Below are 25,730 nucleotides of genomic sequence, written 5' to 3' on the forward strand. Positions count from 1 at the left end.
CAATGCAGCACATTTCCTAACTTCCATTTTGAAACCAAGACATCTCTAAAGTATATAGGCTGGTTTAATTCAGGAGTCCTTTTCATAATCCAATGTCTCTCAGCTGCTGCCATTCACTCATTAGCATTCACAAAATTCAAAGTCAACAAAGCAGCATACAGGATCCAGATGCCCTGTGTATGTCCTGTCTTTACATGGCTTTTTTCTTTTCTATTACTTTACTGTCTCTTTAAAGACTTTACTATTATTTTTAAACTATTTTTTTAAAGATTTATTTATTTATTATGTATACAGAAGAGGGCGCCAGATCTCATTACAGATGGTTGTGGGCCACCATGTGGGTGCTGGGAATTGAACTCAGGACCTCTGGAAGAGCAGTCGGTACTCTTAACCTCTGAGCCATCTCTCCAGCCCTTAAACTATTTTTTCTATGTCTGTCTATACCCATTTTTTACTGTATCTGTTTAAAGGCTTTTTCCATCTGGATTGCTTTACTGCATGCCTGCAGCCTACTCTGGCTGTATATGCCAAGCCATAAACCTGCTGCATGGCTCCACACATGGCTCTACACATGGCACTGACTGCTTAAGGCAGCAGCTGGGAGCCATCTGAGAGACTGTGGACCAGGAAGCCATATCTGGTTCAGTGTTTGTATGTTTGGAACTTTTTAAAAAGATTTTTCAGGTCCTTTGTGGAAATACATGCCCCCATGTTGGATGCCATATGTGATGAGTTTTTCTCTGTCTCACCAGCCAGTTCCTAAATAATGATATGAAGACTTCTAATTAATTATGAAAGCTAAGCCTATAGCTTAGACTTGTTCCTGCTAGCTCTTATAACTTAAATTAATCCATTTATATTCATCTACATTCTACCACATGGCCTTACCTCTCTTCCATCTTGCACCTCCTGTTTCTTCTCCATGTCTGGCTGGCAACTCCACCTTTCTCCTTCCCAGAGTCCTCTCTGTCCCCAGAAGTCCCACCTAACCTCTTCCTGCCTAGCTATTGCCCATTCAGCTCTTTATTAAACCAGTCACAGTGACACATCTTCTCACAATGTACAAATACTCCACAATAGGGATGGAGTATGCTTTTCTCTGTTCATGTATCCCAGGCCCTGCCAGTTTCCACTACTGTGGTAGACACTCAGTAAATAAATGACTGGATAGATGAATGGAAAACCATATGACCACTTCTGTCATTTACATTTATTTCAAAGGTAAAGTAGACCAAATTTACCTAAATTCAGGCCTTGCACATACAGATGCATTCAACTCTGTCATTCTTGTTTTCTGCCTGCCTCTAACACTCTAGTTTTTGTATGTGTATCTCATAGACTTCAACAGTTAGGAAGCCTTGCTGATAACTGAATATTATCAATGACAGCAACGACCAACACAATTAGATGTAGTCAGATAAAGAGACAATCAGCGGCCAGGCCTCTTGCTTTGGGCAGGCCTGTAATCCTGGCTACTTAGGAAAGAGGACCACAAGTTCAAGGCCTGACTGTGTAGAGAGTGAACTTAAGGTTAGACTGGGCAGCTCAGCAAGATCCTATCTCAAAACAGGAAAGAAAGAGGACTGGGGGTGTAGCTTAGTGGTAGAACACTCTGCTGACATGCAGCAGACCCTGGGTTCAGGCCCCAGCACCACAGAAAGGAAGGGTAACCAGTGAGAAGGGGGATGCAGTGTAGAAGCAGAGCAATTGAGATCTAGGCAGCAGCCACCAAAGCTCCCATGCTGCCACTCAGGACAACTAGCTCAGGAGGTATCACAGGGTGTGCTAGGAATGTCATCAATGACACAGGCTTGTTAACTCACAGTTCTGTCTAGCCTGGAATCTTTAACCATCAGCCTGTTCTGGACCAGAACTGAGGCAGAGTATATTATGCTGGTAGAATATCAAAATGGGTGGACATTAGTTTGTTTGTTTGTTTGTTTGTTTGTTTGTTTGTTTTTTTGTGTTTTTTTTTGGAAAGGAGGGATTGAGACAGGGTTTCTCTGTTTAATAGCTCTGGCTATCCTGGAACTCACTTTGTAGACCATTCTGGCCTTGGACTGACAAAGATTCACCTGCCTCTGCCTCCTGAGGGCTGAAAATAAAGGCATGCACCACCATGGCTCGGCTTGAACATTTGTAGTAGGAAGTTTTCCTGTGACCCACCTGGTTCCACAGCCACTCAGTCCCAAAGAAAACATACAAAGGCTTGCCAGGAGGTGGTGGCGCACGCCTTTAATCCCAGCACTGGGGAGGCAGAGGCAGGTGGATCTCTGTGAGTTTGAGGCCAGCCTGGGCTACAGAGTGAGTTCCAGGAGAGGCACAAAGCTACACAGAGAAACCCTGTTTCATAAAACAAACAAACAAACAAACAAACAAAGACAGGGTACTACATAGCCCTGGCTGTCCTGGAACCTGTCCTGGAACTCACTATGCAGACCAGGCTGGCCTCAAACTCACAGAGATCCAGCTGTCTCTGCCCCCTGAGTGCTGGGATTAAAGACATGCTCCACATCTGACACCCATTAAGTTTTTAATGTATTGACCCATGAAAGTTTAAACACGGGTGGGTGCCGGCTTCGGCTGGTTTTTTGCTGTTAAACAAGAATGACGGTTGATCCTAAAGACACAATGGAGAGGCCGGGGAGAGGGCTCCGTTGGTAAAGAGCTTTCCAGGCACCAGAAGGGCCTGAGTTTGAGCCTCCAGAACGCACACTTACATGCTGGGTTTTAGTGACGCACACATGTTAATTCCAGCAGGGTGGTGGAGACAGGAGGGTCCCTGGGGCTTGCTGGCCAGCCAGTCTAGCCAAATAAGAGAGCTCTAGGTTCAGTTAGAGACTCTGTGCCAAAAAATAAGGCAGAGAGTGCCCGAGGAAGACACTGTATGTTGACCCTCATACATGCACACACCGTGTGTGCATACCTATACACATGACACAAACTAGATTTTAAATGTACAAATTTAATAACCAAGGTATCATTTCAAGCATCAGTGACTGTAAGAATCCCTTTTGGTGCACAAGGTCCTGGTCATCCGCTAATACCCAGGGAACAGCAGGTATCCAAGCCAACCTGGTCTAGAAATTCACCCAGAGCACTTGTCCCTGGGACACACAGGGAGGCACTACACAGTGGCATGCAGAGGTTTTTCTCCACTTCTCTCTGCTGCCAGGGTGGTGGTCTGGCACAGTGGTGAGGTGAGCAGGTCTGCACTTTAGACAGAGCAGAACCAGGAGAGTGCCCTGAACACTGAAAGACTAAGGGGCCAATGAAAGGCAGGGCTACTGCAGAAGTTCCTGCTAGCCTGTGAGGGGAGGCCATGGGGGACTGACTCTGTTGGGCCCCTGCGTGTGACGATTTTCACAAATACTTCCAAGTTTATCATCAGGAAGATGGACTCTTTACGGTGGATAGTTTTGACAAAGGTGGCATGTATATAACCTCACATCTATGCTATCCCCAAAAGGATATCATGCTAAACCCCTGGAGCCATACTTCACTCAGACAACTAGGATCTGCTTTCCATCCCTCCTTAAATGGTATTATCCGGAACTCAGCCTTTTGAGTCCGGCTTCTCAGCACAATGCATGTGAGAGGCACCTTGTGTTAAGAGCCCCAGAAAGAGAAACTGCATTCTGGGAAGAACAGCCCATCCTCTCCACCTCCTGGCCCTCGGGCCATGTGTCTGCCGGCACTCCCTCTGCCCCTCCCATCATGCCCCCCCATCCCATCACGCACGCACGCACGCACGAACGCACACACATAATAAAATTTTTGAAAGGGAAAGTTGACATATACCCCTTTAAAGAGTAACTTTTATCCTATACACACCCCATCTACAAATACAGAGCACATTTGCTTACTCAGCAATTCTGAAAAACTAGAAACAGTTCAGAGTTTCTGAAGGAATTACTTTAACTGTGGCACCTCACACAGTGGAGCACCGTGAAGCCATGGAGAGACGGGAGGCAGATGTATACATGCTGAATCGGAGTTTCACTCTCAACTGGAAACATTTTAGAAAAAGAATGTATCATTTTCTTACATTTGCATCATTACTAAGTTTTAGATGATAGTAAGGGTATACAGAAACATGAAAAGCAGGTCAACCTGAGTAACGGTTAACATGGCTTAGAGGGGCTTTACCTATTAACTTTTGGTAACATTCGAACTGTTTACTACAAGCATAGTAACTTGTCTACAGATGATGGCAGGGTCCTCTGACAACATGACAGCCCATGTTGCTGTGGATGGGCTACGTGGATCCTCAGGTTAGCAGACTCCATGTCATCGTCTCAAAGTCAAAACCAAAGTGAAAAGCCCTCCTTCCCTTTCCTCTCCAGCCACCCCCAAACTCAAGCATACCTGACAGGCTTGTCATTTCTGAAAATCAGGACTTCTATACTGGGAAGTGAAGGAGAGCTGGGGCTAAAAAGTGGGGGAAACCAAGGACTAAGCTAGTGTTCCCAGTTCTTTATGAGTATTAATGGATTCCCATGTCCCTACCTGTGAATCTGTCCAGTAGACCCTCCACAGCTGCACAGGGTTGTAACTGCAGACAGGTCTGTGGACACAGCACATATCCACTGTATACATCTCGAGAACATGTGAATGAGCTATTAATGCTAGAATACCAACAGAATTTCTAGAGCCTTGAATTGAAAAGGGCTCCAGGAAATGCTTGAGAACTTTAGGCCAGTGGTAGGATGAGAAACCAAGGCAAGGTGCCTATAGCTCACTGGCTTTTTAGTCTATGGCCAGTGGCCTGGGGGGCACTTGCTAGTGTCCAGTGGTGTGGTGTGGTGGGATGTGTTAAGCTCTCATACCTGGAGACCTAAATGGATCTGACGTAAGTGGGTCCAAAGGACACTGGACACCATGGTGACCTGGTAGGGGCCTGTTATATTATTTCCTCATAACCACTTTAATACTGTGAGTGTTCACATTTGGATTTACATGGCCATTCAAAACAACAGGCTGAAGGGTGCAGGGCAAGTGGCCTTTGTGAAGAGCAAGCCTGCACCCCAACCCACTGCCTGCTTCAAAGCTGCCCATGTCTCTGAGCTCTACAGGCAGTAGAGGCCGGCCACAGACCCCAGCTGTGTTTACTTCCTCTGCACAGCTGTCTGGCATCAGAGGCCTGAGGACATTGAAAAGCACTGGCTTTGTTTCCTGTTAACAATGGCTGCTTCCACTGAAGCCTCTCTCTGTATGTGTGTGCATGTGTGTGTGCTTTCCCTACCTGTCCTGGGCATTCCAGGACAGGATGAGAAAGAAGCCTCTTCGGGCTTGATCACTTCCCTCCCCATTGGATAGCAGACTCAACTTTCCTCCAGGACTGAAGGTTTTCTTCAGAAGGGGGTGGGTCTGACTGAGTGACAAAATGCTGAGGCATGAGCAAAGAAACAGCAAAGGGTGGTTTCCAGCATCTTCCTGGAGTCACCACAGGAGCATTTAAACCCCTCAACTACTGAGCCACTCCTCATTTGCAAGAGGCAAGGGTGAACAAGTGACGGGACTGCATCAAGATAAGGCCCAACTCTCCCTGCCTATGCAGCCAGACACATGGCATCCTGGCCCTGCTTCCCTCTAGTGAGAGCCTGGCACAAGTGCACCAGTCATTCAGTCCTCTCTGGCCACAGGTCTCCATCAGCGGCCCCTTTCATACTGAAAACTCTCCATCCACTTCTTTTAAAACGTTTTATTCAATAATATATACTTTTAAAATAATATGTAACTGCCCATCATGCCATACACTGCCCCGATCCCATCTGTGGAGTCTGTGGTCAGCCAGTCCTTGGGATTTGCTGGAGCAACGGGCAGCCATGGGACAGGTCACGGGCACGGGGAGCAACAGTAACCAACAACCATTTTTGCATACTCTTCACATTTCCCATGCTTTCTGGGTCGGGAGGAAGTCAACAGGAAGCCAAAGGCATGTGAACCTTTTACATTCGGAAGTGAGGTCTGATATACGGTGGTGGGCTGCCCTTCAGGTGGTCTAGTTCGTGCTCGCCAAGCCTGCCACCATTTTGTGTCTGCTCTCGGGACGTGATCTCGCTACACGCGTTAAGACGTTTGATTTGGTTCTTGTTCTGCTTATGGAAAAGTGTAGGAACCGCAACAGACCTGGGGAGAGATGGGAGGAGGGGAAAGAGGGCATTAATCAATCTGAGCCAGAGTGAGGCAGGCCACCAGGGACAGGGTGCAAGCTTGTCTTCTCCACGCCACTCCATGGGTCATGAGCTCAGGCTTTCAAGTGTCCTCTTCCTGCTCTTTGACCCCAACAGAGGCAGCCATTGGCCTGCCTTCTGGAGAGGAACTCTGGCCACATCACGCCACCATCAATTCTCTTGCCCTGACCTTCAAGTTCAGGTGTTGATGCAAATGCCTTGACCATTCTGGCAAGCCAGATAAATAGGTCCAGCTCCAGGGTTCTCTCAGACCTGACATTTACTGAGGGTGTCTTGAGTCTATTTACTCAGGGAAAGGGCTGAATCCACTAATCATTGAAGGGCAGCAGGCGGGCTCAAAATTGTTTTCAACCTGCCCCTGAAAACAGCTGTCTGGCATGGCCTCCTTCCATAATGATCATGGTAAAGCAGGTGATTGACAGGCCAGTGACTAGATTCTAGATGTAGAAAGCACTTGGCATCCAGTAAGCTGTCTCAGTCACTGTGGAAACTTCCTTGGGGATAAGGTTCTTTCTACTGCTTATGAGAAAAGCTGCCCATGCATGTTGATTTCATTGCATCCAAGCTCTTCAGCTATTGTCCAAGGGTCCAATGCAGAGGTATTAGTGAGGGATAAAAGCACATGCACTCAAGACCCCTACTATCAGCAAATGATGGCACACATTCACATGCGTGTGCTGCAAGGAGTGGTGGGGAGAGATGATCATACATGCCCAAGCCTGCGTCCTAAGGTTAGTCATGTAACAAATCAGTCCTGAGAAACAGGGGTCTTGAGTGCTGCCACTGAGAAACAAGTAGAGAACATATCCTCCATGACACTCTAGTCCTGTTCCTAAAGAAGTCGTCACACACAAGTGAAGGCCTTAGCCACTGCATAGGTCTTCAAAGCTCCAGGTTTATGCCTGTGCTCCCCACCTCCCCCAAGACAGGGCATGCAAGCTAAGGTCCCCAGCAACTGATTTGTCTCCTAGAAGGTCAGGCATCATCTACAATCATTTTTATTTAGGAGAACAGGAATTTACATGGCACCCAATGTCAATCATCTAGGGCTACACCATGGAACTGGGTCTGTAGCGTTCATTTGGAAAGGGATCACTCCCTGGTTCTTGAAGATTATCCAAGCTTGCCTCTGGATATCAAGATTTCTGTCCAAAATTTAGTCACCATTTACAGCAAGAAGAGCCAGCAAGTGAAAAACTTAATTTATTGATTCAAAGTTTGTTTTTTAATCCCCCAATACATGCAGTTCAGGGTTAAGTGTCACATTTGTAGCACAATGTTGAGTACTGACACAAAAGTATGCATCAACTGCATAATCCAACCTTGCCAGCTTCTACAACCAAGACCCCTCCCACCCCCCAGCACAAAAGCAAGTGCTCTTGGCCACCTCCCTTCCCCATCATCCCCACACTGGGATTCAGTTTTTAAAGCAGGACACACGTCAGTTTTAATTTATTAAACTCCCCGACAAACTCAGGTTCTATGTGTTCACAAGATCTGCTTGCTTTTGCTTTCAGAAGGGCTGGCTGGCATTCTGCAACCATCTCTCCCCAGCTCTTATCCACTCACTCATGTGCAAGAGGGAGATGCCCTTTCCTGTGGGTGTCTGGGTATCTGAACTGATATTAAAGCAAACAGTTAACTGGCTCCTCCTACATTTCTCTTAATGCACATAGAAACTATTCCCAATGTTCCTGTCCTCAGCCTCTGCAGATACAGCAGCATGCTCCTGGAGAATCTAGGATGTTTCCCTGAGTAGGCACAGACCCTGAGGCCCTTGGCAACTACCTCTCAAGGGCCACTGGACCCAAGCCAGGGGCAGTGTCCTCTCCAGGCACATCTGTGATAGGAGCTTAGTGTTCCCTAAGCACTCCTTCGTTCTCAGGAGTCTGAGCTCTTCAAGGCCCCCCTTTACAACATGTTTTCTTACCAGATCCTTTCCTGTCACCTGTCCCTCCCCAGCCACCCTCTCTAAACCTCCTGGACTCCCAGCTCCTTTCTCTCAGCCAGAGAATGCTTTCCTTTCCATAAGAGGACCCATGTGCCCTAAGCCAGGTGGGCATGGACATGTTAGGGGAAGGTGCACAAGGAGGCCTGGCTGGAACTCTGCTCCACAGCAAGCCTCAGTAACAAGTGTTCTCATTTGACAGGCAATGGCTTCTACCCAGCCACCCATAACAGCGGCAGGAGTGGGGTCAGCTGACTGGAACCTGAAAAGAACAAACTGCCACCAACATACTCCTAAGTAGCATTCTCAGCATGGCTTTCTTAGCCCAGGCAACCTTGACGTCATGCTCCTTGTGGATACCAAGGAGAGCCACTGATCTTGAGTCAGCCCTGGAGCCTCTGCTCAGCACACCAGGTGCAGGTTCTTGAACACAGGTAGTACCTGAGATGATAGTGCAACACTACCCTGTTCCCAGTTTGTTTTTGTTTTTGCTTTTCATTAGGAAATAATCAAGTTCTTGTCATAGGCACTTTTAACTTGTTATAAGGTAATAAAGCAAACAAATGAAAATTACTGAGATGAGTTTAAGAAGTATATATTCACTGTAAAGGATACTGAGTGGGTAAATTTACCAGTTTAGTTTGAATAGAAAACTAGACTATCACCTCTGTGCGCGCGCGCGCGCGCGCACACACACACACACACACACACACACACACACACACACACACACACACACACACGTTTTAAAACTCTCCAAACCCAAGTGAAATCTCTAGGGGGCTGGACCCAGGTACACCTGGCCCCAAGGTAGATTTGGAGACAGGCAAAAGAGGTCTACTAGATTTACTGCAACTTGGGAAAGACCAGCCTAGGCAGAGTCCAGATTCAGAGGGAGCAAGCATTAAGCCCAAGTATGCTCCAAAGCTGAGGGGAAGAGAGGTAAAGTACCGGTACTGCTGCATACAAAGGACATCCCGCTGAGCTGTCACTCAAGGACCTCTCACCTAGAGCATGCCAAGGGGAGGTCAGGGGAACATGGCCAACTTTCCTCCCACACATTTTCACTGTCTCTGGATGACCTGGGGCAAAGAGGTGGGGTTACTGCTCAATCAAAACCATCCAAGGGGCTCTCAATAACTTAAAAAGAGAAAGAACAAAGAGAAGCATGGGTGAACAAGGAGATGGGGTTAGAAAACAGGAAAGACATATGGTGACACATCCCCCTGACAACCAAGGGCACATGAGAAAGTCCATGGTAATCCCCGATACTCGAGGTTTGCTACTTGACATGTTAACACAGGTTCACTCGCATCCATATCATGTTTCTGAGTCTCGGGAAAAACAAATGTTTACATCAATACACAGAAGGTGCAATGCAAAGAGGCAGGATCTGTGTGGAAACCATAACTGCATGTCCATGTTCTGGCTTTAAAGGATCTTAAAGAAGACTTAAAACTTTATTCATTGTGTGTGTTGACAGCGCACGTGTGTTGGCAGCGCACGTGTGTTGACAGCGCACGTGTGTGAAGAGGACAACCCACGAGAGCAGGTCCCCCCACCACGTGGGTTTCGGGGACTGAACTCTGGTCATCAGTCTTTGCAGCAAATGCCTTGACCTGCTATATCACTGGCCCAAGATCTTACTTTTTAACCTATCAACTCAACTCCACACTGTCAAGAGAAGAGTTACATTTGCCTTTTAAGTTTCCACAGACCAAACGACAAAATAGAATCTGCATTTAGAGATGGACCTGCTACCAATACCAATACAAGTTTATTGGAATTTGGAATGTAAACAGATGTTTCAAACAAACAAGCTAACCTTATAAAAATGTATATGGCATTATTAAATAGTTAATGAAGAAATCCTAAGTGTGATGTGGTAGATACCCCAAGCATGTTAGGTCCCTAGAGCTGAGGCATGGCTCTGCAGACAAGGAGAGAGGGACTAGCTGGCAAACCACATCAGTGACCAGTCCCCCAAATGAAATCAGCCCTATAAAAAACAAAAACAAAAGACCCCCAACAAAATCTAGCTCTTTGCTAACACAAAGGTCAGCATAGTAGATGGATAAAGCTTTGACACTTGCTCCAGGAGCCCCATTTCCTCCCCCAAGCCCTGGCCATCCCTCTCCAGTCAGCTGCAGGAGTCACAGGACAGCCTTGCCCACAAGCCAGCGCCTCCATGCCAGAGACTTCTTTGCCATCATATTCATGTATGACATATCAGAGCTGTAAATGCCCATCAGCCCAATTGTAGCCAGACCTGCTTGTCACGGGGTTAAAAAGAGGGACAATGGCGGGTATGCCTTTTGCACATGTGAGGGCTTTCCTGAATAAATCCTAATAGAACAATTCCCTTCCTCTTTGACCTGCCTAAAGACAACTTTCCAGCTGCAGCTATGGTTGTGAACGAAAATAGTCTTTGTTTTCAAGTGGTACATTAAAGCAGGTGCCCAAACAAAGCTGAGAAATGGTGAGGTTTTTCCTTATAAGGCAGGGATTTAAAAAAAAAAAAAAAAAAGCAACAAGATTCAATAGTTAGGCAAATCAATAAAGGTGAGCCCCAAGTTATGCACACAGCATGGAACTATTCATGAGCCTGGCACCTGTTCATGGCATCTCAAGATCTACAGTGCCATCTTCTGACACTACAGAGGACGGACGTGGTGAGAGTGACCGCCGTTTGCTTCCAAATGAATACACTTAGAAGAAAACTGCAGGGATGAGGTACATTTCCTGGAGAGCTCGTGTCATAAAAAAATACATAACACATGAATTTGTAAAAGAGCTTAAAAAAAATACTGTCACTGTTTTAATCTTTTTCTTTTTTCCTCTTTTTGTGTAAATGAGGCTGGTGTGTCAGCATAGACTGCTGCTGACTTTTGCTAAAACTTGAGCCTGAATTCTCACAGAAGAAAACCAGACCACAATGGAATAGATAGGAAGTCAGACATTCAGAGCTTGTTGACCGAACGGGTTAATTCAACAGTGGTATCCTGTTAAACGCAGGTACACGTACAACAACTCCGAGCTTCTCATCTCCCATGCATTCCAAAGGGAGAGTCCCTTCAGATCCTGAACTATACGCACTGCCACACTGCACAGCGCAGCTCCCTGCAGACTAGTACTGGGGAGTTTCTTGCTTTTGACAGGCTTTAGGTCTTTACTCTTCTTTGCCTTTAGAAGGAATGATTAGAATTTCTTTTTATCACACTGTAGTTTCCTTCAAGTTTTTGTTTGGTTGGTTGGTTTTATTGGCAAGCATCAGTGCTGCATTACCGTCGATTCCCCAGGCTTCATCGTGCTGCGGTGAGACCACTGGAAAGCACGGCGTTCTCTGCGCAAGGCTGGGACTGCTCCTTCACCACAGGGTCTGCAAGAGAGGAGCCCAGGTTGCCACATCAGCACCGGCATTGAGGGTATAGTGGGAATGCCACAGCCAACCTGCCTTTCCTCTTCTCTATGCACTGAGACAGACATTTATGTGGAACTTAGGTCCCATAAGAACAGGCACCAAGACAGGATCAGGAAAGAACGCCTTTCTTTTTGTCCTCAAGGCAAGGAATAGAACCCGGTATCACACATGCTAGGCAATCAATCTTCCACTAAGTTATATCCTCAGCTCCTTCTGAAAATTGTATTTTGTCGCTCAGATTAGGACTGAGCTCCCGTTCTTCTTCAGCTTTATCCTCTAGCTCAGCCAGGGTGGCCATCGTGCCCTCTGGGGAATTACTTAGAGGTAGTTTTTCTACTTCCTTCGAATACAGACCCAGCTGCTGAAAGGCACAGAAACCCTAACTTACCACTGTTCAAAATTCACATTTTTCTTTGTGATTTCTTCTCTGAGTACTAAGATCATATATTCTTTATTCTTTAAAGCATGTACAATAAGCATATTATAAAAAGGGTGAAGAAAAGAGTCAATGGCAGTCTATCAATTTTAAGCAGCAGTGGAATCTACAGTTTGTTTAGAAAAATAAACAAACAGCAAATTATCTGAAATATCCATCAGGTTGTTTTGTTATTTCTGAGACAGGGTCTAACTATGTACTCTAGATGGCGTCAAATCTGCAATCCTTATGCATCTGCCTCATGACTCTACACCAGTATTGCTTTTTACTTTATTGGGTTTTGCTTGTTTGCTGCTTGCTTGCTTGTTTGTTGAGACAGGGTTTCTCTGTGCAGCCTAGGCTCTCATGGAACTCACTCTGTAGTCCAGGCTGGACTTGAACTCAGTGATCCACCTGCCTCTGCCTTCCCAGTACTGGAATTAAAGGTATAACATCACCACACCTGGCTATTTTTGTTGTTTTTAAGATAGTCTTACTATGTATCCCAGTCTGGCCTCAAACTCACAAAGATCTGACTGCCTGCCCTCTGCACCCTTGGTTTAAAGGTGTGTGCCACTATCTGGGGCGACAGCGGTATTCTTAAAGTGGCCTAACTTGAAGGGTAAAAACAGCTTTCTGTGTTGAAAATTAGAAAGCAGACAATGGAATGTCAGCTGTCTAGGGCCCAGAAGGCTGATAGAGAAGACCCTTTAAATTTTTTGTCACCTTAAACTTTGGCCCCAGGTTTAAGAGCACAGCAATCAGTCCTTCGTATCAGTTACTATTATTAGGAATCAGTTAAACTCCAAAGCACAAAAGGAAAGGGAAAGAGCACACAGTTGTCAAACAACACAGACAGTTTAAGGACAGAGTCCATCTTGACTTAGAGTGCAGTCAGTCAAGTCACTATTTCCCTGCCTCGTCCATGCCTAGACTAAGGCACCGCCTCTTCCAACAACACGGGAAAGTGTATGTGGAACTTTCAAGGGGAAGAACTACCCAAACCACACGCCAATGCAGCAGGAACACATACATGCTCTGGGAGATGTCAGAGGTGAAAATCCGGCTGTCAGACCTGCCTGCTTACCTCAGATTCCTTTTACTCACATAGTGCTTCCTTTGGAAACACATTAAAATGATCTTACTACTTTTTTTTTGGTGAGGCTGAGGATCGAACCCAGGGCCTTGTGCTTGCTAGGCAAGCACTCTACCACTGAGCTAAATCCCCAACCCGCCCCCCAACTTTTTTTTGAGACAGGGTTTTTCTGTATAGCCTTGGCTGTCCTGAAACTTGCTCTGTAGACCAGGCTAGCCTCAAACTCAGAGACTTGCCTACCTCTCTCTGCCTGAAGTGCTAGGATTAAAGATATGCACTACCACCGTGTAGCTGATCTTACTACTTTTAACTAATTTTTTAAAGGGGAAAAAAAATCATCTTTGATTATGTATTCACACTTGGAAAAAAAAAAAAAAAAAAAAAAGGCTTAAATAACTCCAGTATACAAGCCCATGGTGATGGGAATGGGTAGACAGCATGGCCTCAGAGGTACCACTAACAGTGAATAAGCAAGCACTTTCGGGAACTAATATCATCACTGTAAAGTGGCCTCAGAGATGCAGAATAATGAATAAAATTTGAAGTCAAATTCCCAGGTTGATCTAATCCAAACATCCAGTTTTCTGAACGACCTCAAAGATAAAGGGTAGCATTTTTTTTTTTTTTTTGGCCTTTTAATAACTCACAGAAGTACGGATGCTCCATGGCCTCTTTGGCAGTCAGTCTCTGTTGATGGTCGTACCGCAGGAGCTTGTCAAGAAGATCTAGGGCCTCAGGGCTGACAAGGTGTCTATTCTCACTATGGATAAAGTTTTCCCAGCGCTTTCGTGAATGTCTAAAGAAAAATAAAGTGAAGCATTAGTATTGACACTAAACAACAAGAAAACTCCTCTAATAGACCTTCATAACAAACCTTTAGAATACTGCACCTCTTGTAGCACCTGATCTCATTCTTATCGGCACCTACTTCAAATAGGCTGTAACCCCACACCCTGTTGATCCCAGTTATAACCATGGTGTACTGACATAAAACTGCTCAATCATGATGAACAGAATCTATTTAAAACATCTATACCTGAGTGAGAATTTGTTCAATATTTCTGGATTATTCTCATGCCTATCTTTTCATCAATTGCAAGTGAGGCCTGGAGGTGACTAATGACGCACTGGTCAGTAGATATATTTAGAGGTTGGCTTTAGAAGTGTTTTCATAAAATAATGTCTGAAGACCACCAGGCAAATATGTACTTGTAACATACTGTACTGAAGCTACAATCCTAGCACCCAGATTGAGGCCAGCCAGAGCTATACAGCAAGACTTTGTCAAACAAACAAACAAAACAATCCACAACAAAACAAAACAACCAACCCACCAACCAACCAACCAAAAACCTAAACCATGAAAACTGGCAGAGTACCTGAAAATTCAGCATGCCTTAATATTTATTATATATAAAACTTACTTCAAAAATAAGCTATTCACTTCTTATTTGAAGAAGCATAGTTTTGTAAGATTTTCCATCAAAATAAGCATATGCAGGGTGGGGAGACAGCTCAGTGGTTAAGAGCACTCACTGGTTGCTCTTCCAGTGAACTCAGGTTCAGTTCCTAGCATCCACATGGTGGCGCTTAACTATCTGTAACTCCAAGTCCAGAGGACCCTTTTTTTGGCTCTGCAGACACCAAACATACACACACGGTGCATATACATGCACACAAGCAAATCATGCTTACATATAAAATAAAAAGAAATAATTCTTTTAAAAAGGACATGCTTTCAGCACTCGGGAGGCAGAGGCAGGCGGATCTCTGTGAGTTTGAGGCCAGCCTGGTCTCCAAAGCAAGTTCCAGGAAAGGCACAAAGCTACACAGAGAAACCCTGCCTCGAAAAACCAAAACCAAACCAAAACAAAACAAACCCCAAAAAACATCTGGGCGGTGGTGGCACACGCCTTTAATCCCAGCACTCAGGAGGCAGAGCCAGGTGGATCTCTGTGAATTCGAGGCCAGCCTAGGCTACCAAGTGAGTTCCAGGAAAGGCACAAAGCTACATAGAGAAACCCTGTCTCAAAAAAAACCAAAAAAGGACATGCTTTGACCAAATAAACATTTTTTCTACAACATTATGATTTTGTTTTCCATCTGCTTCCACAGGATCTCATGATTCCCAGGCCAGCTTCAAACTCAATGATTCTTCTGCCACAACCTCCCAAGTGTTGTGATTAGAAACATGTACATCCATACATGGCTTATTTTCCATTTTCTATTGATAAATAGGCCAATGCAAGTAGATCTCTGAGAGTTCAAGACTAGTCCTGGTCTACACAGCCAGTGAGATCCCACCTCAGTAAAGTAAGTAAGTAAGTAAGTAAGTAAGTAAGTAAGTAAGTAAGTAAGTAAGTAAGTAAAGTAGCAAGCAAGTAAGTAAATAAATATCAATATTGATGTTAGAAAAGGGAAAGAAGTTGGATTTTGTCTACTCTTCCCACTTCTGAACTAGAGCAAAGTGCCTGCCCCTCCCTCCTTCCCTCCCTCCCTTACTTACTGTCCCAAGATGTCATTGAAGTGTGGGTCTAGGTCTATGTGGTACTTCTTCAGATACCCATACAGTTCATCTGTCCCCAGAACCTTGGCAATTCGAACAAGCTGAAACACAAAGCAAACTGACCAAACCACCAAGCACAGAGCTGCCCATGAGCTTGTGAGGACACTATGCCTGAGAATCAGGAAATTCCATGCTGAGCGCTCAAATCTCTAGGGACTGAACAGAGACCTGAGTCTAGGATAATCAAAGAGACTCAAGGACACAATGCTCACATGAATGCAAGTTTCTGAACTGCTTTTAAAGGGTTAACCTAATTTAGATGCTAACATCTTTGGGGACACTGACCAAATAACTGGAGTCTGATTTCATTAGACAAAGAGGAGCCTTACCTTTCAGACCCATCTTGAAAGTTCACCACAGACAGCACTGTCTGTCTCTGCATGCTTGGAGCCCTCATGGCCACACACACACTCAATGTCTCCTTCCTGTCCCAGAGGCTACTTCCCTAGCTATTTCCCTAGTGACAAAGAAGCAGTGCTGAGTCTGCTCACCTGGTCATAGTTGTCCTGCCCATGGAAGAACGGCTCCTTTCGGAATATCATGCTTGCTAACATACAGCCCAAGCTCCACATGTCCAAGCTGTAATCATACATCTGAAGGCAACAAGAATGGTCAGTCAAGGATGGTTAGAAACCCTGGTTCTCATATTCACCCGACTTCTGAAGATTAGCCCTGACTTTTAAGGCACTTAGAGCCTTATACATATTAGGCAAGCATCTACTATCAAGCTCCATCCTCAGCCTTTCTTTAGTTATTTTAAAAATAAGTCATTCCTTTCCCTTAAAAAGAAAAAGGGAAAAGAAAAAAAAAAAAGCCATCAAGAGCATCAAGAGACTCAGCTGGTAAAGGCTGTCAAGCCTACTAACCTAAGTTTGGTTCCAAGAACCAATATGGCAGAAAGAACAAGCTCCTGAAAGTTGTCTTCTGACCCCACATGGGCTGTGGCACAAGTATGCTCATACATATACACATAAAGAATTTTTTTTAATGTAGCTGAGAAAAACCTTTAGAATATAATAATAACTGGGTTTTGAATGCATCCAAACTGACTACAGAGCAACCAGGAAAACCCCTAAGAAAATATAAAAATAGCTCAGAGCAGCTTCATTGATAAGCTCACCTGATAGTCCACAAGGAGCTCTGGTCCCTTGAAGTACCTCGAGGCCACTCGAACATTGTACTCCTGAGCAGGATGATAGAACTCCGCCAGACCCCAATCAATCAGTCGGAGCTATGAGAAAGACAAAACCAAACAGGATGCAAAAGGACACTTCAAGATGCCCACGCCTATGACGAGGCCACACCACATTTCTACAACAGGTAGCTGGCCACATACAGTGTACCCATGAAAAACTACACTTTAGGAACTGCAGATGAAGTCATTTCTGGAGCAGAGTACTTGGAATGGTTTTTATTCTCCAAATCAAGTGTTCAACCGTTTTCCGTCTCCATGCTACTTACATGTGGAACACAAGAATCCCCCATCATTCATAGCTCTTCACATCAGCTCCAGGCACTACCGAAGGACTTGTGTGCATACCCACTCCAGAAGAGAAGCTCTGCTCTAGTTGGTCTGTAAGCTAACACTGGCTATGACAACCAGATTTGGAGAGACCCAAGTGTACTTTTCTTAGGGCTAGTCAGATTGCTCTAACGGTCATGAAGAAGCAAAGCAGAAACCACTGCTGTCGCTTCTTCCTGAGACCCTTGGAACACTAAAACCAAAATAAAACCAGTGGCCATAGTCAAGGTCACCGTGCACTTCCTGGAGACTAGCGGAGTCACAGTAACCAGTCCACTGAAGAGATCAGTGGTGATCTGCAGACACCACAATGCCATTGGGCAATGTTTAGGCTTTCCCTAAGCCTTCAGCAAAGGTTTGGTGCTGCCTGGCTGGATTGGTACCTTTTTCTGTTGGTGATCTATCATGACATTGTGAGGTTTCACATCCCTGTGCATGATTCCCTTGCTGTGGCAGTAATCCAGAGCCTAGTAGGTAAGAAAGCACAGAGAAAAGTAAGCAAACCCTCTACCACCCCCAACACAAACACATTTTTATTATCTGTGACACTTTAATTTGAATAGTCTCAAAAAGGGCAGCTTACTGCCTTTAAGGAGAGAGAAAAAAGATGCTCTCCATGGACACAACAGCTGGCAGCCAGTAGGAAGGGGGCTGTTGATGATCATGCTGAATGAAGGTTGCTTTAAAAAGGGAATGAGAAGCCAGAGTGTGGGACATCTTAACATTATCTTTTAACAAGGCAGACTTAAAGCTACGTGGGCCATGTGAGTTTTCTAGATTAAGAAGCATTTACATTTTCCTTAAATATAAAACCTGAGCCAGCATTCAAGAATTATCATTACTACTCTAAGAGAAAAAATTACTTCCTGAAATACAATCAATATAAAAGGATTTAAGTGTTGAAAGCCAAAGGTCGTTAGTAAACTGAGAGCTGTGTAACCACTGCCACCATGTTTTAGAACTTTCCAGGACCTCCACAGTTCCCTGGTGCTCGCTCTTAGTTAATGCCCACGCCAAGCTACTCCCGGCCACTGGTGAACCAGCTACCTGCTCTGGAGCTTTCTTTCTGCTGGACACCCCTAACAGCGCAGCACTCTGTCCACTTTTCTCATTGAGCTCATTGATTTTTGAGACCGAATCAACTACGAACTTACTGGTTTATTGACTTGGGTTGTTTCTACTTTTGGCTGTTGACAACAGCGCTGCACTCAACAGTCATAGGTAGGCTTTTGGGAGGTATGCATCCATTTATCTTGGGTACATTTTTTAGGGACAGAAGTGCCTTGTTGTTATGGTAACTTTACAATTTTTAAGAAACTGCCTGCTTTCTCAAATCCAACACATGATGGTTCCAGTCTCTCTACATTCTCGCTAACACTTGCTACTATTTTGTTTGCTTTTTTGAGACATGGTTTCTTTGTGTTGCCCTAGCTATCCTGTAACTCATTGTGTAGATTAGGCTGGCTTCAACTTACAGAGATTCGCCTGCCTCTGCCACCTGAGTACTGGAATTAAAGGCATGTATCACCATTGCCTGGCTGTCATTGTTACTTTTTCTTTTAGTTTCTCAAGACAGGGTTTCTCTGTGTGACTACTATGGTTGTCCTGGAACTCATCTGTAGACCAGGCTAGCCTCAAACTCACAGGGATCCGCCTGCCTCTGCCTCCCAAATGCCTAGATCAAAGGTGTGCGCCATCACCACCACCCAGTCACTGTTCCTTTTTTAATTCCAGCTACTCAGGTAGGTTAAAGTAGTAGCTCAGTGTGTTTCTGATTTGTATTTTCTTATTAGTGATGAAAAATTATGTCATGTGTTCATTGATCACTCTGTATTTATATTGCCTTTGGAGAAATGTTGACTTAAATTTTTATGTTTAAGTTTGGATTAATAAGCCTTTTTCCTTTTTATTGTTTACACAGCTCAGTCAGGCTGTCCTTTACTCTCTCTGCACCCAGACTGGCCTCAAAGTCAATATCCTGTACCTCAGACTCCTGAGTGTTGGGATTATAGGCATGCTCATCACATCCAGGGTTTCTTTCTTTTCTACTACACCCCCAACATACACACTCACAGCTCTTAAGTCTTCTTTCCCATACACACCATGTGCCACCTTGTGAACCCCACAGTTAAACACTGTGGCTTAAAAAGCACTGGAAAGCTTCAATAAGCCAGAAAATCCTTCACACGGGGGCGATCCTGTATTAAAGAATGTTCAGCACAATACCTGGCATCTACCTAGTCTAAGTGTCCGTTGTGCACTCAGGCTGTGACTAGATACCCAGTACTTCCTGGCTAGGGAACAGTGGCAGACTGAGAAGGACACATGCCAGGCATCTTTATGCTGGAGGTGTATTTAAAGAGAGGGTGGACGGCGGTGGCAGCGCATGCCTTTAATCCTAGGACTCGGACACAGAGCCAGGTGGATCTCTGCGTTCAAGGCCAGCCTGGGCTACACAGAGAAACCCTGCCTTGAAAAGAGAGAGAGAGAGAGAGAGAGAGAGAGAGAGAGAGAGAGAGAGAGAGAGAGACTCTGACTATCAGCATGCACAAAATGCTAAAATGCTCCCTGGTCTGTAGCAACAATAACATACAGGGTTTGATACTTTGAATTTGAATTTGGAGAGTGGGCAATACAAAACCTGGGGATAGAGGTGAGATATAATCTCCAAAGAAGGGAATACTAGAGGGAAGGGGCCTAAGAGCACTTTCTGGACATCCAGAATTTCCTCTACCAGCCCTGCCCACCATTTTCTGCAGCAAAGGTAGCAATCTGTAGCTGTGGTGTGTTGCAGAGTAGCTACTAGCTACAAAAGGCCACTAAGCACTTGGCATGCGACTAGTATCACATGGTAGAGAACAGAATTCTTAAGTTTTGCTTAAACGTCTACCATAGATCTAAGGACACTTGGCTGAAGGCTTACACATAGAAACCCTAGTATCATGGAAACTCAAAATTTACTTTACAACAGCTGTAGCAAGATTCCATTGTGTGGTTGTGCCTTCTTTCAACTGGCATTTTGTTTAAGCAGTATTTCACAGTTCCCAACCAAATCCCATCTCAGCCGTTTTCTTATGAAACTAGGGTCCATGAAGGCACATCCCCCTGAATCTGAATCAGATCACATAAAGCCCTGGGGCTGGGGGAGGTCACTGAGCAGTCACACACAGCCTTCAGCCTTAGTTTCCTTTACATTTGCTGTGAGGTTAAATATTTCCTACTTCCTACGTCTATCTCTTCTTCTCTAAAAGAGAAAATGTTGATTTCTGCCATTTTACCTAGTCTTTGTCAAAGATCTAATCTAGACTAACCCTGGGAAGTGTGAAATACACGAAGGCCAAGGCTGAGGGAAAAAGCAGTAGTGATTAATTCTTGACAGTGTTCACTGGCCAGACACCCTGTGGGGCTCCTAACATACTCTAAATTCCCTGAAGAGATACTTCAGTTATAAAATCTGCTACAGCTTCTGATCATTCATTAGCAGGAAGAGAGAATACTGCTCCCACTAGACAGTAGCCTGGCCCTCCGCACCGAGGACAGATGTGCTAGGTTCTGTCTTTATCTAGCTGGTACTTGCTAAAATTGACAAACCTGAACACTGACTGAAATGAGCACTGTGAGAAATGGGCAGTAGCTCTCAAGGGTACATGTGTATGTAGCTTTCTGGGATGAGCCTCTAGGAAATACAGCTTGCTGTTCACAGCACTGCAGACCTCTTCCTACTGGACTTCTAGTCTGGAGAAGACCCAGAAAGGCAGACCACATCAAGCTCTAGTCTACCTTTACCAACCAAAAGGGAGCTCAACAGACAAGGTGTGAACCCAAGCCCACCACTTTGACTCCAGAGACAGGCAGACCATTCAAGCACAAGTCTAAGGAGAAGCATTCATTTCATGGAGCCAGTTCTTCAAACCTCACTCCCAAGTCCAACCTTGCTTCAACCTGGTATTTTGTTCACGCACAGTTTCACAGTTCCCACACAAACCCCATCTCAGCAACTTTCTTAACTGAGATCTACAACCACTAATCCCCGCTTCCCCAATTTTTTTACAATAATCTGTATTTACTTATTTTTTTTTTCCTTGGAGATAGAGGTCTCACTTTGTAGCTCTGGCTGGCCTGGAACCAGGCTTGTCTTGAGCTCAAGAGATCCTCCTGCCTCGATCTCCCCAGTGCTGGGATTTAAAGTCATATGCCGCCATGCCTAGTCAATTATTTATTTATAAAGCACTTCTGGGGGTAGTTTATGGTTCTTACTAGGTTCTAAGTGATTCTTTACCCTAAAAAGTACATGTAGCATTTTCAGAATGCTTTATTTATGTAAATGTTTTCTTAGAAAACATTCCTCTATCAACTGATAATACTTCAAAAAACTTTTATAGTACTTAGTATTGATAAGCCATTTAGAAGGTCCGCCCATCACTCCTCTCTGGATTAAGTGCTAGTCAGTGCTTGGGAATAAGGGGTACATAGTCATTCATATAAGAAAGAGATAGTAAGACAGTTTGAAAAAAAAAATGGCTGCCAATTCTGTAGACATCCCTCTACACGATTTTCCCACTGGGAAATAATAGCCATTTTATACCCTCTGAGGTCAAGGGCTGGCCACAGGATTGACTGTTGCCAGCAGGGTACTGGCAACACAGCACAGGCCAAGTTGAACTGTTTACACGTTGAGGTCTCCATTCTTACTGCTATCTGAAAGACAGGACCTCAACTAGTCCAGCAACTCCAGCCTACATCACAGACACATGAATGAGGCCAACACAGACCATTTTGTCTCAGTCAGGCAGACCTGATCTAAAAAAAGTTACCAGACTAACTCATGAGATTATGAGCAATAAAAAGCCATTTTAAAGTCTTTAAATCTGAGGTGACTTTCTACACAGAAAACACTAGGATTAATTAACTGGCAAAGAAAAAACGCAACTGCCAGAAAGCCCAGGGATTGTGAGCTTTGTATAATGGCCCTGTACCCCTTCTGGCCAGCCTTCTAAGGTTTACTGAGAATCTGTGAGGCCTCCCAACAGAATTCTTAGTAGAAGGTAAGTCTCACTAGATTCTCTGGGTATCAGGAAATATTCTGCTTGAATTCTGTCTTTTCAAAAACTTCTTAAAGGAATGAGCCTGAAAAAAAAAAAAAGCTACTTACTTTAAGTAGTTCATACATATAAAACCGGATATCAAAGTCAGTCAGGATCTGGTAGAGTTGCTGAAACAGATTTCAGGAAGAAGAAAGTTAATTCAGTCTGATTGTATTTGCTATTCTAAACGTCGGCATTGCTCTGCAAACTTAGCTACAATGGACACCCACACCGTTATTGCCTGACCTGGAATGGCAAAGATGAAGAATCCAACATTCCACCTTGAATAGAGAGGGAAACACTTCAGCCAACTTGATCTTTACTACTTACCATCCCATAATTCTAACAACCACAGCCACACTGCTGTGAAGTCTACACTGTCTAGCTGTCCACATCTAGCTGAGCCCACCCAGCACATAGCACACCTGAAGACCTTCCCGCTGATATGGACTAGTGTCAGGGGAATGAAGTGGTTTGTGAAGGGACAGAAGGAAAATGAGGGACATATGGAGACACTGAGACTTCTCAAAAACCTATGTCCTCTATTCCCCACCAAACAATTCCAGGCTGAAAAATATTTCACAGGCAACAACTGACTTTTTTTTTTTTTAAGGAATAGTAGAATAAGGCATTAAAAATAAAAAGGCAGCAGTGTCAAACACAATCACAAGACAAGCTAACATACTCATGGAAACATTACTGATAATCCAGAGATCCACCTCACGGGAGTTTGAAGTAAATTTCAATTTCTTGGAGCAGAGTACCAGTATCATTAAAACCCCACAAGTGAAGTCAGACATTATGCATTGCCTTTGATAGTCAAGTCCAAGTAAATCTTTCCCTGTCAATCTCGGCAGCATTTTCTATAATTAAAGTTAAATGAAACGACTTTAAACTTTTCCTCTATTAGAAAAAAGAATCACACATCACAGGGATGCTCCACGGAGCACAGAACGGTTACACTGAGATTCTATAGAGAGTAAACTAAAACCACTTATCTGCAAATATGACAAAGAAACTAACAAAAAGCACAGGTTTAGAGGAAGAGGCCACACCTCCCCTCCCCCTTTAGGGAAGAGTAACTTGCCTTTCCAGCTTAGTAGGAATACATACATAGCTCTAGCAGCCCCAGACAGCTGCTGGCTCAGGTCTACAAGCTGCTGGGTTGCTAGGGGCTGAGCTGTACGCAAACACCCTTACACACTATTTCTGCCAAGTAGTTTCAGCTTCCTAAGGACCAAACCCCAGATTTCTGTCTCCCCAGCCCTATGCTTCAAGGCAGGTTTCTGAGCTAGTACTTGGTCACAGCTGGCAACCAGAATGTATAGGGATAAGCTTTAGATACCAACTTGGGTGTGAGAGAGATCAATCACAGAGACTGTGCTAAACGCTGAACCATGAGGTCAATAAATAGCCCAGAAAAAAGAAAAGATCAAATTCGTAAAATCTCGGAATGCTAGGATTTTTTATTTCTAGGAATCAATATGGGCTATTTTATTTGAACCTTTATCTATAAAAGGCTTTTCCTCTTGTATCATGCACTAGCTATATCAATCATCGTGTAAAGGGCCTAAGGTATAAAAATAAATGTCCTTGGACTGTGAACAAAGTATTTCTGACTATTCCCACCAGTACCAATTTTACTGAATATGAAAGACATTACCTACACAACAGCGCTTGGACCTCTTCCATCACAAAGCCCTGAATGGCTGGCCATCACTCAGCCTGATCTCCTTTTTTCACAAGTTCTTTGTGGGATAAGATTAAACTACATCTGGACCAAGTAACCTCCTAGGCTTATGATCAAGGCCTCTCCAGGGGCCAACCTGGTTTCTTCTAATTGTTGTTGCTCCAATCTCCACTGCAGGCTTCAGGATCACTTTCTTTGAAGACATCAACATGTATCTGCTTCTCCATTGTCCCTTTCCAGTGCGCCTCTCCAAACCATCCCATCAGCTTTCTATGCAGAAACAGGGGTCTCTCCCTTCTTTGGATCCTAGAGGCCATGCTCTCCTCCTATGGCAGTGGTTCTCAACCATCCTAATGTTGTGGTGACCCCCAAATATAAAATTATTCCGTTGCTACTTCACAGCTATAATTCTGCTACTGTTATGAGTGGTATGTAAATATCTGATATGCAACCCCAAAGGGGTCCCAACCCACAGGTGAGAACCACTGCTTTAAGGTGTTCATAGCACAGTGAGACTCTCAGTTACCCTAAAATTAGCACCAGGTACTAGCAGTGATCTGGAGTTCTGAATGTAAATCCTCACTATTGTAAACGTGAACTTGCTACCTGCCTAGAGTCCCACACCAATGTTGCCTGAGTACCTGGCTATCTATGTACTTATGAGGGAAACAGCTGCCCTCAACTGATGGGCTGAACTCTCCCCACCTTCCCGAGTATCATAAATCCACTGCACAGCTGGACAACCATTTTCTCCATCAAGCTCTCAAGCCAAGCCCTCATATAGCAGGACAGCATGTCTAGCTCCTCCACTTGCTTTTATAATGCTCACTAGTTAGTGGAACAAAACAGAACCTATCTTCCAAGTATTAGCGTCCATGTTAAATTTCCTAAGAACCACATTTTCCCTCTAGCTATGTAGAGAATATTATTAACCAAGCAACTGCAGAATACTGGCAGGAAGTAAGCTTTGCTCACATTTGCATAAGAGATTTATCAAAAACAAACCAAGCTATGTTTCCTGGAAGATTATGGGCTCACAAGTAAAGGTACTTGTTACAGCGCCCAACAACCTGAGTTAGATTCCCCTAGGACCCACATGGTACAAAAAAGAACTGCCTCCCACAAGTCTGATTTACACACACACAAATAAAGATTATGAAGGAAGAAACCACTTACCTATTCCGGTTCACCTGCAAGGCTTCATACACACTGGTGTTTCCCTAAAGATCAGTTCTACTGCCAAGAGTAATCTAAGGAGCCTGGTTGAACATGTCTTTGGCTTCTAAAATAAACCCTGAGACATGTGAAGAGGAGAATGGCAGACAATGCAACTTAATAGCCAGGCTTGAGTCTCCTATGCAAAGTACAGACATCCAAGGAACGGCCACACTCTTAGTGCATGCATGCAGAACTTCAAAGATGCTAAGGGGCAGGGCAGTGCATCACAGCAGTCAGATCCCACACAAAGTCCTTGCTCAACGGCTACAATTCAAGAGGATTTCATTTTCTATGGACTCTGACCCAGTACACAAGAGCAGAGCTATGAGAGGTATGAGAACACAGAGCAAGTGTACACGGCTCAGTCTACACCAAGAAATCTCAGGGCTCAAATGGAGGAAGACCAAAAAGGAGGAAATATAAAGTGAAAAACAAGTGTTATTTCATGCGGTAGCCACCCATTTAGATACTGCTAACATGTAACCTTAAGACAGAAACAAAACAAAACAAAACCCCCAAAACACCAGTGTTTTTGGAAATTTAAGTAACTGGAACACATTTTCAATCTAGCAA

At 44.4% G+C, this 25,730-nt stretch overlaps 1 protein-coding gene across 1 annotated transcript in view; it reads right to left on the reverse strand.

The window, feature by feature from the left end:
* Positions 1-5,686: 5,686 nt before the first annotated feature.
* Csnk2a2 (casein kinase 2 alpha 2) overlaps positions 5,687-25,730 on the reverse strand; it is a 40,776-nt gene continuing 20,732 nt past the window's right edge. The window contains exons 5-12 of the mRNA XM_036187232.1: positions 22,318-22,377; positions 17,549-17,632; positions 16,764-16,874; positions 16,135-16,236; positions 15,584-15,684; positions 13,725-13,873; positions 11,431-11,524; positions 5,687-6,132 (exon numbers count right to left, since the gene is read on the reverse strand). Coding sequence (XP_036043125.1) covers positions 11,448-11,524; positions 13,725-13,873; positions 15,584-15,684; positions 16,135-16,236; positions 16,764-16,874; positions 17,549-17,632; positions 22,318-22,377 — 684 coding nt within the window. The 3' untranslated portion in view covers positions 5,687-6,132; positions 11,431-11,447. The remainder of the gene's footprint in view (positions 6,133-11,430; positions 11,525-13,724; positions 13,874-15,583; positions 15,685-16,134; positions 16,237-16,763; positions 16,875-17,548; positions 17,633-22,317; positions 22,378-25,730) is intronic.

The sequence above is a fragment of the Onychomys torridus genome, chromosome 5, assembly GCF_903995425.1.
Source record: "Onychomys torridus chromosome 5, mOncTor1.1, whole genome shotgun sequence".
NCBI classification, from domain to species: domain Eukaryota; kingdom Metazoa; phylum Chordata; class Mammalia; order Rodentia; family Cricetidae; genus Onychomys; species Onychomys torridus.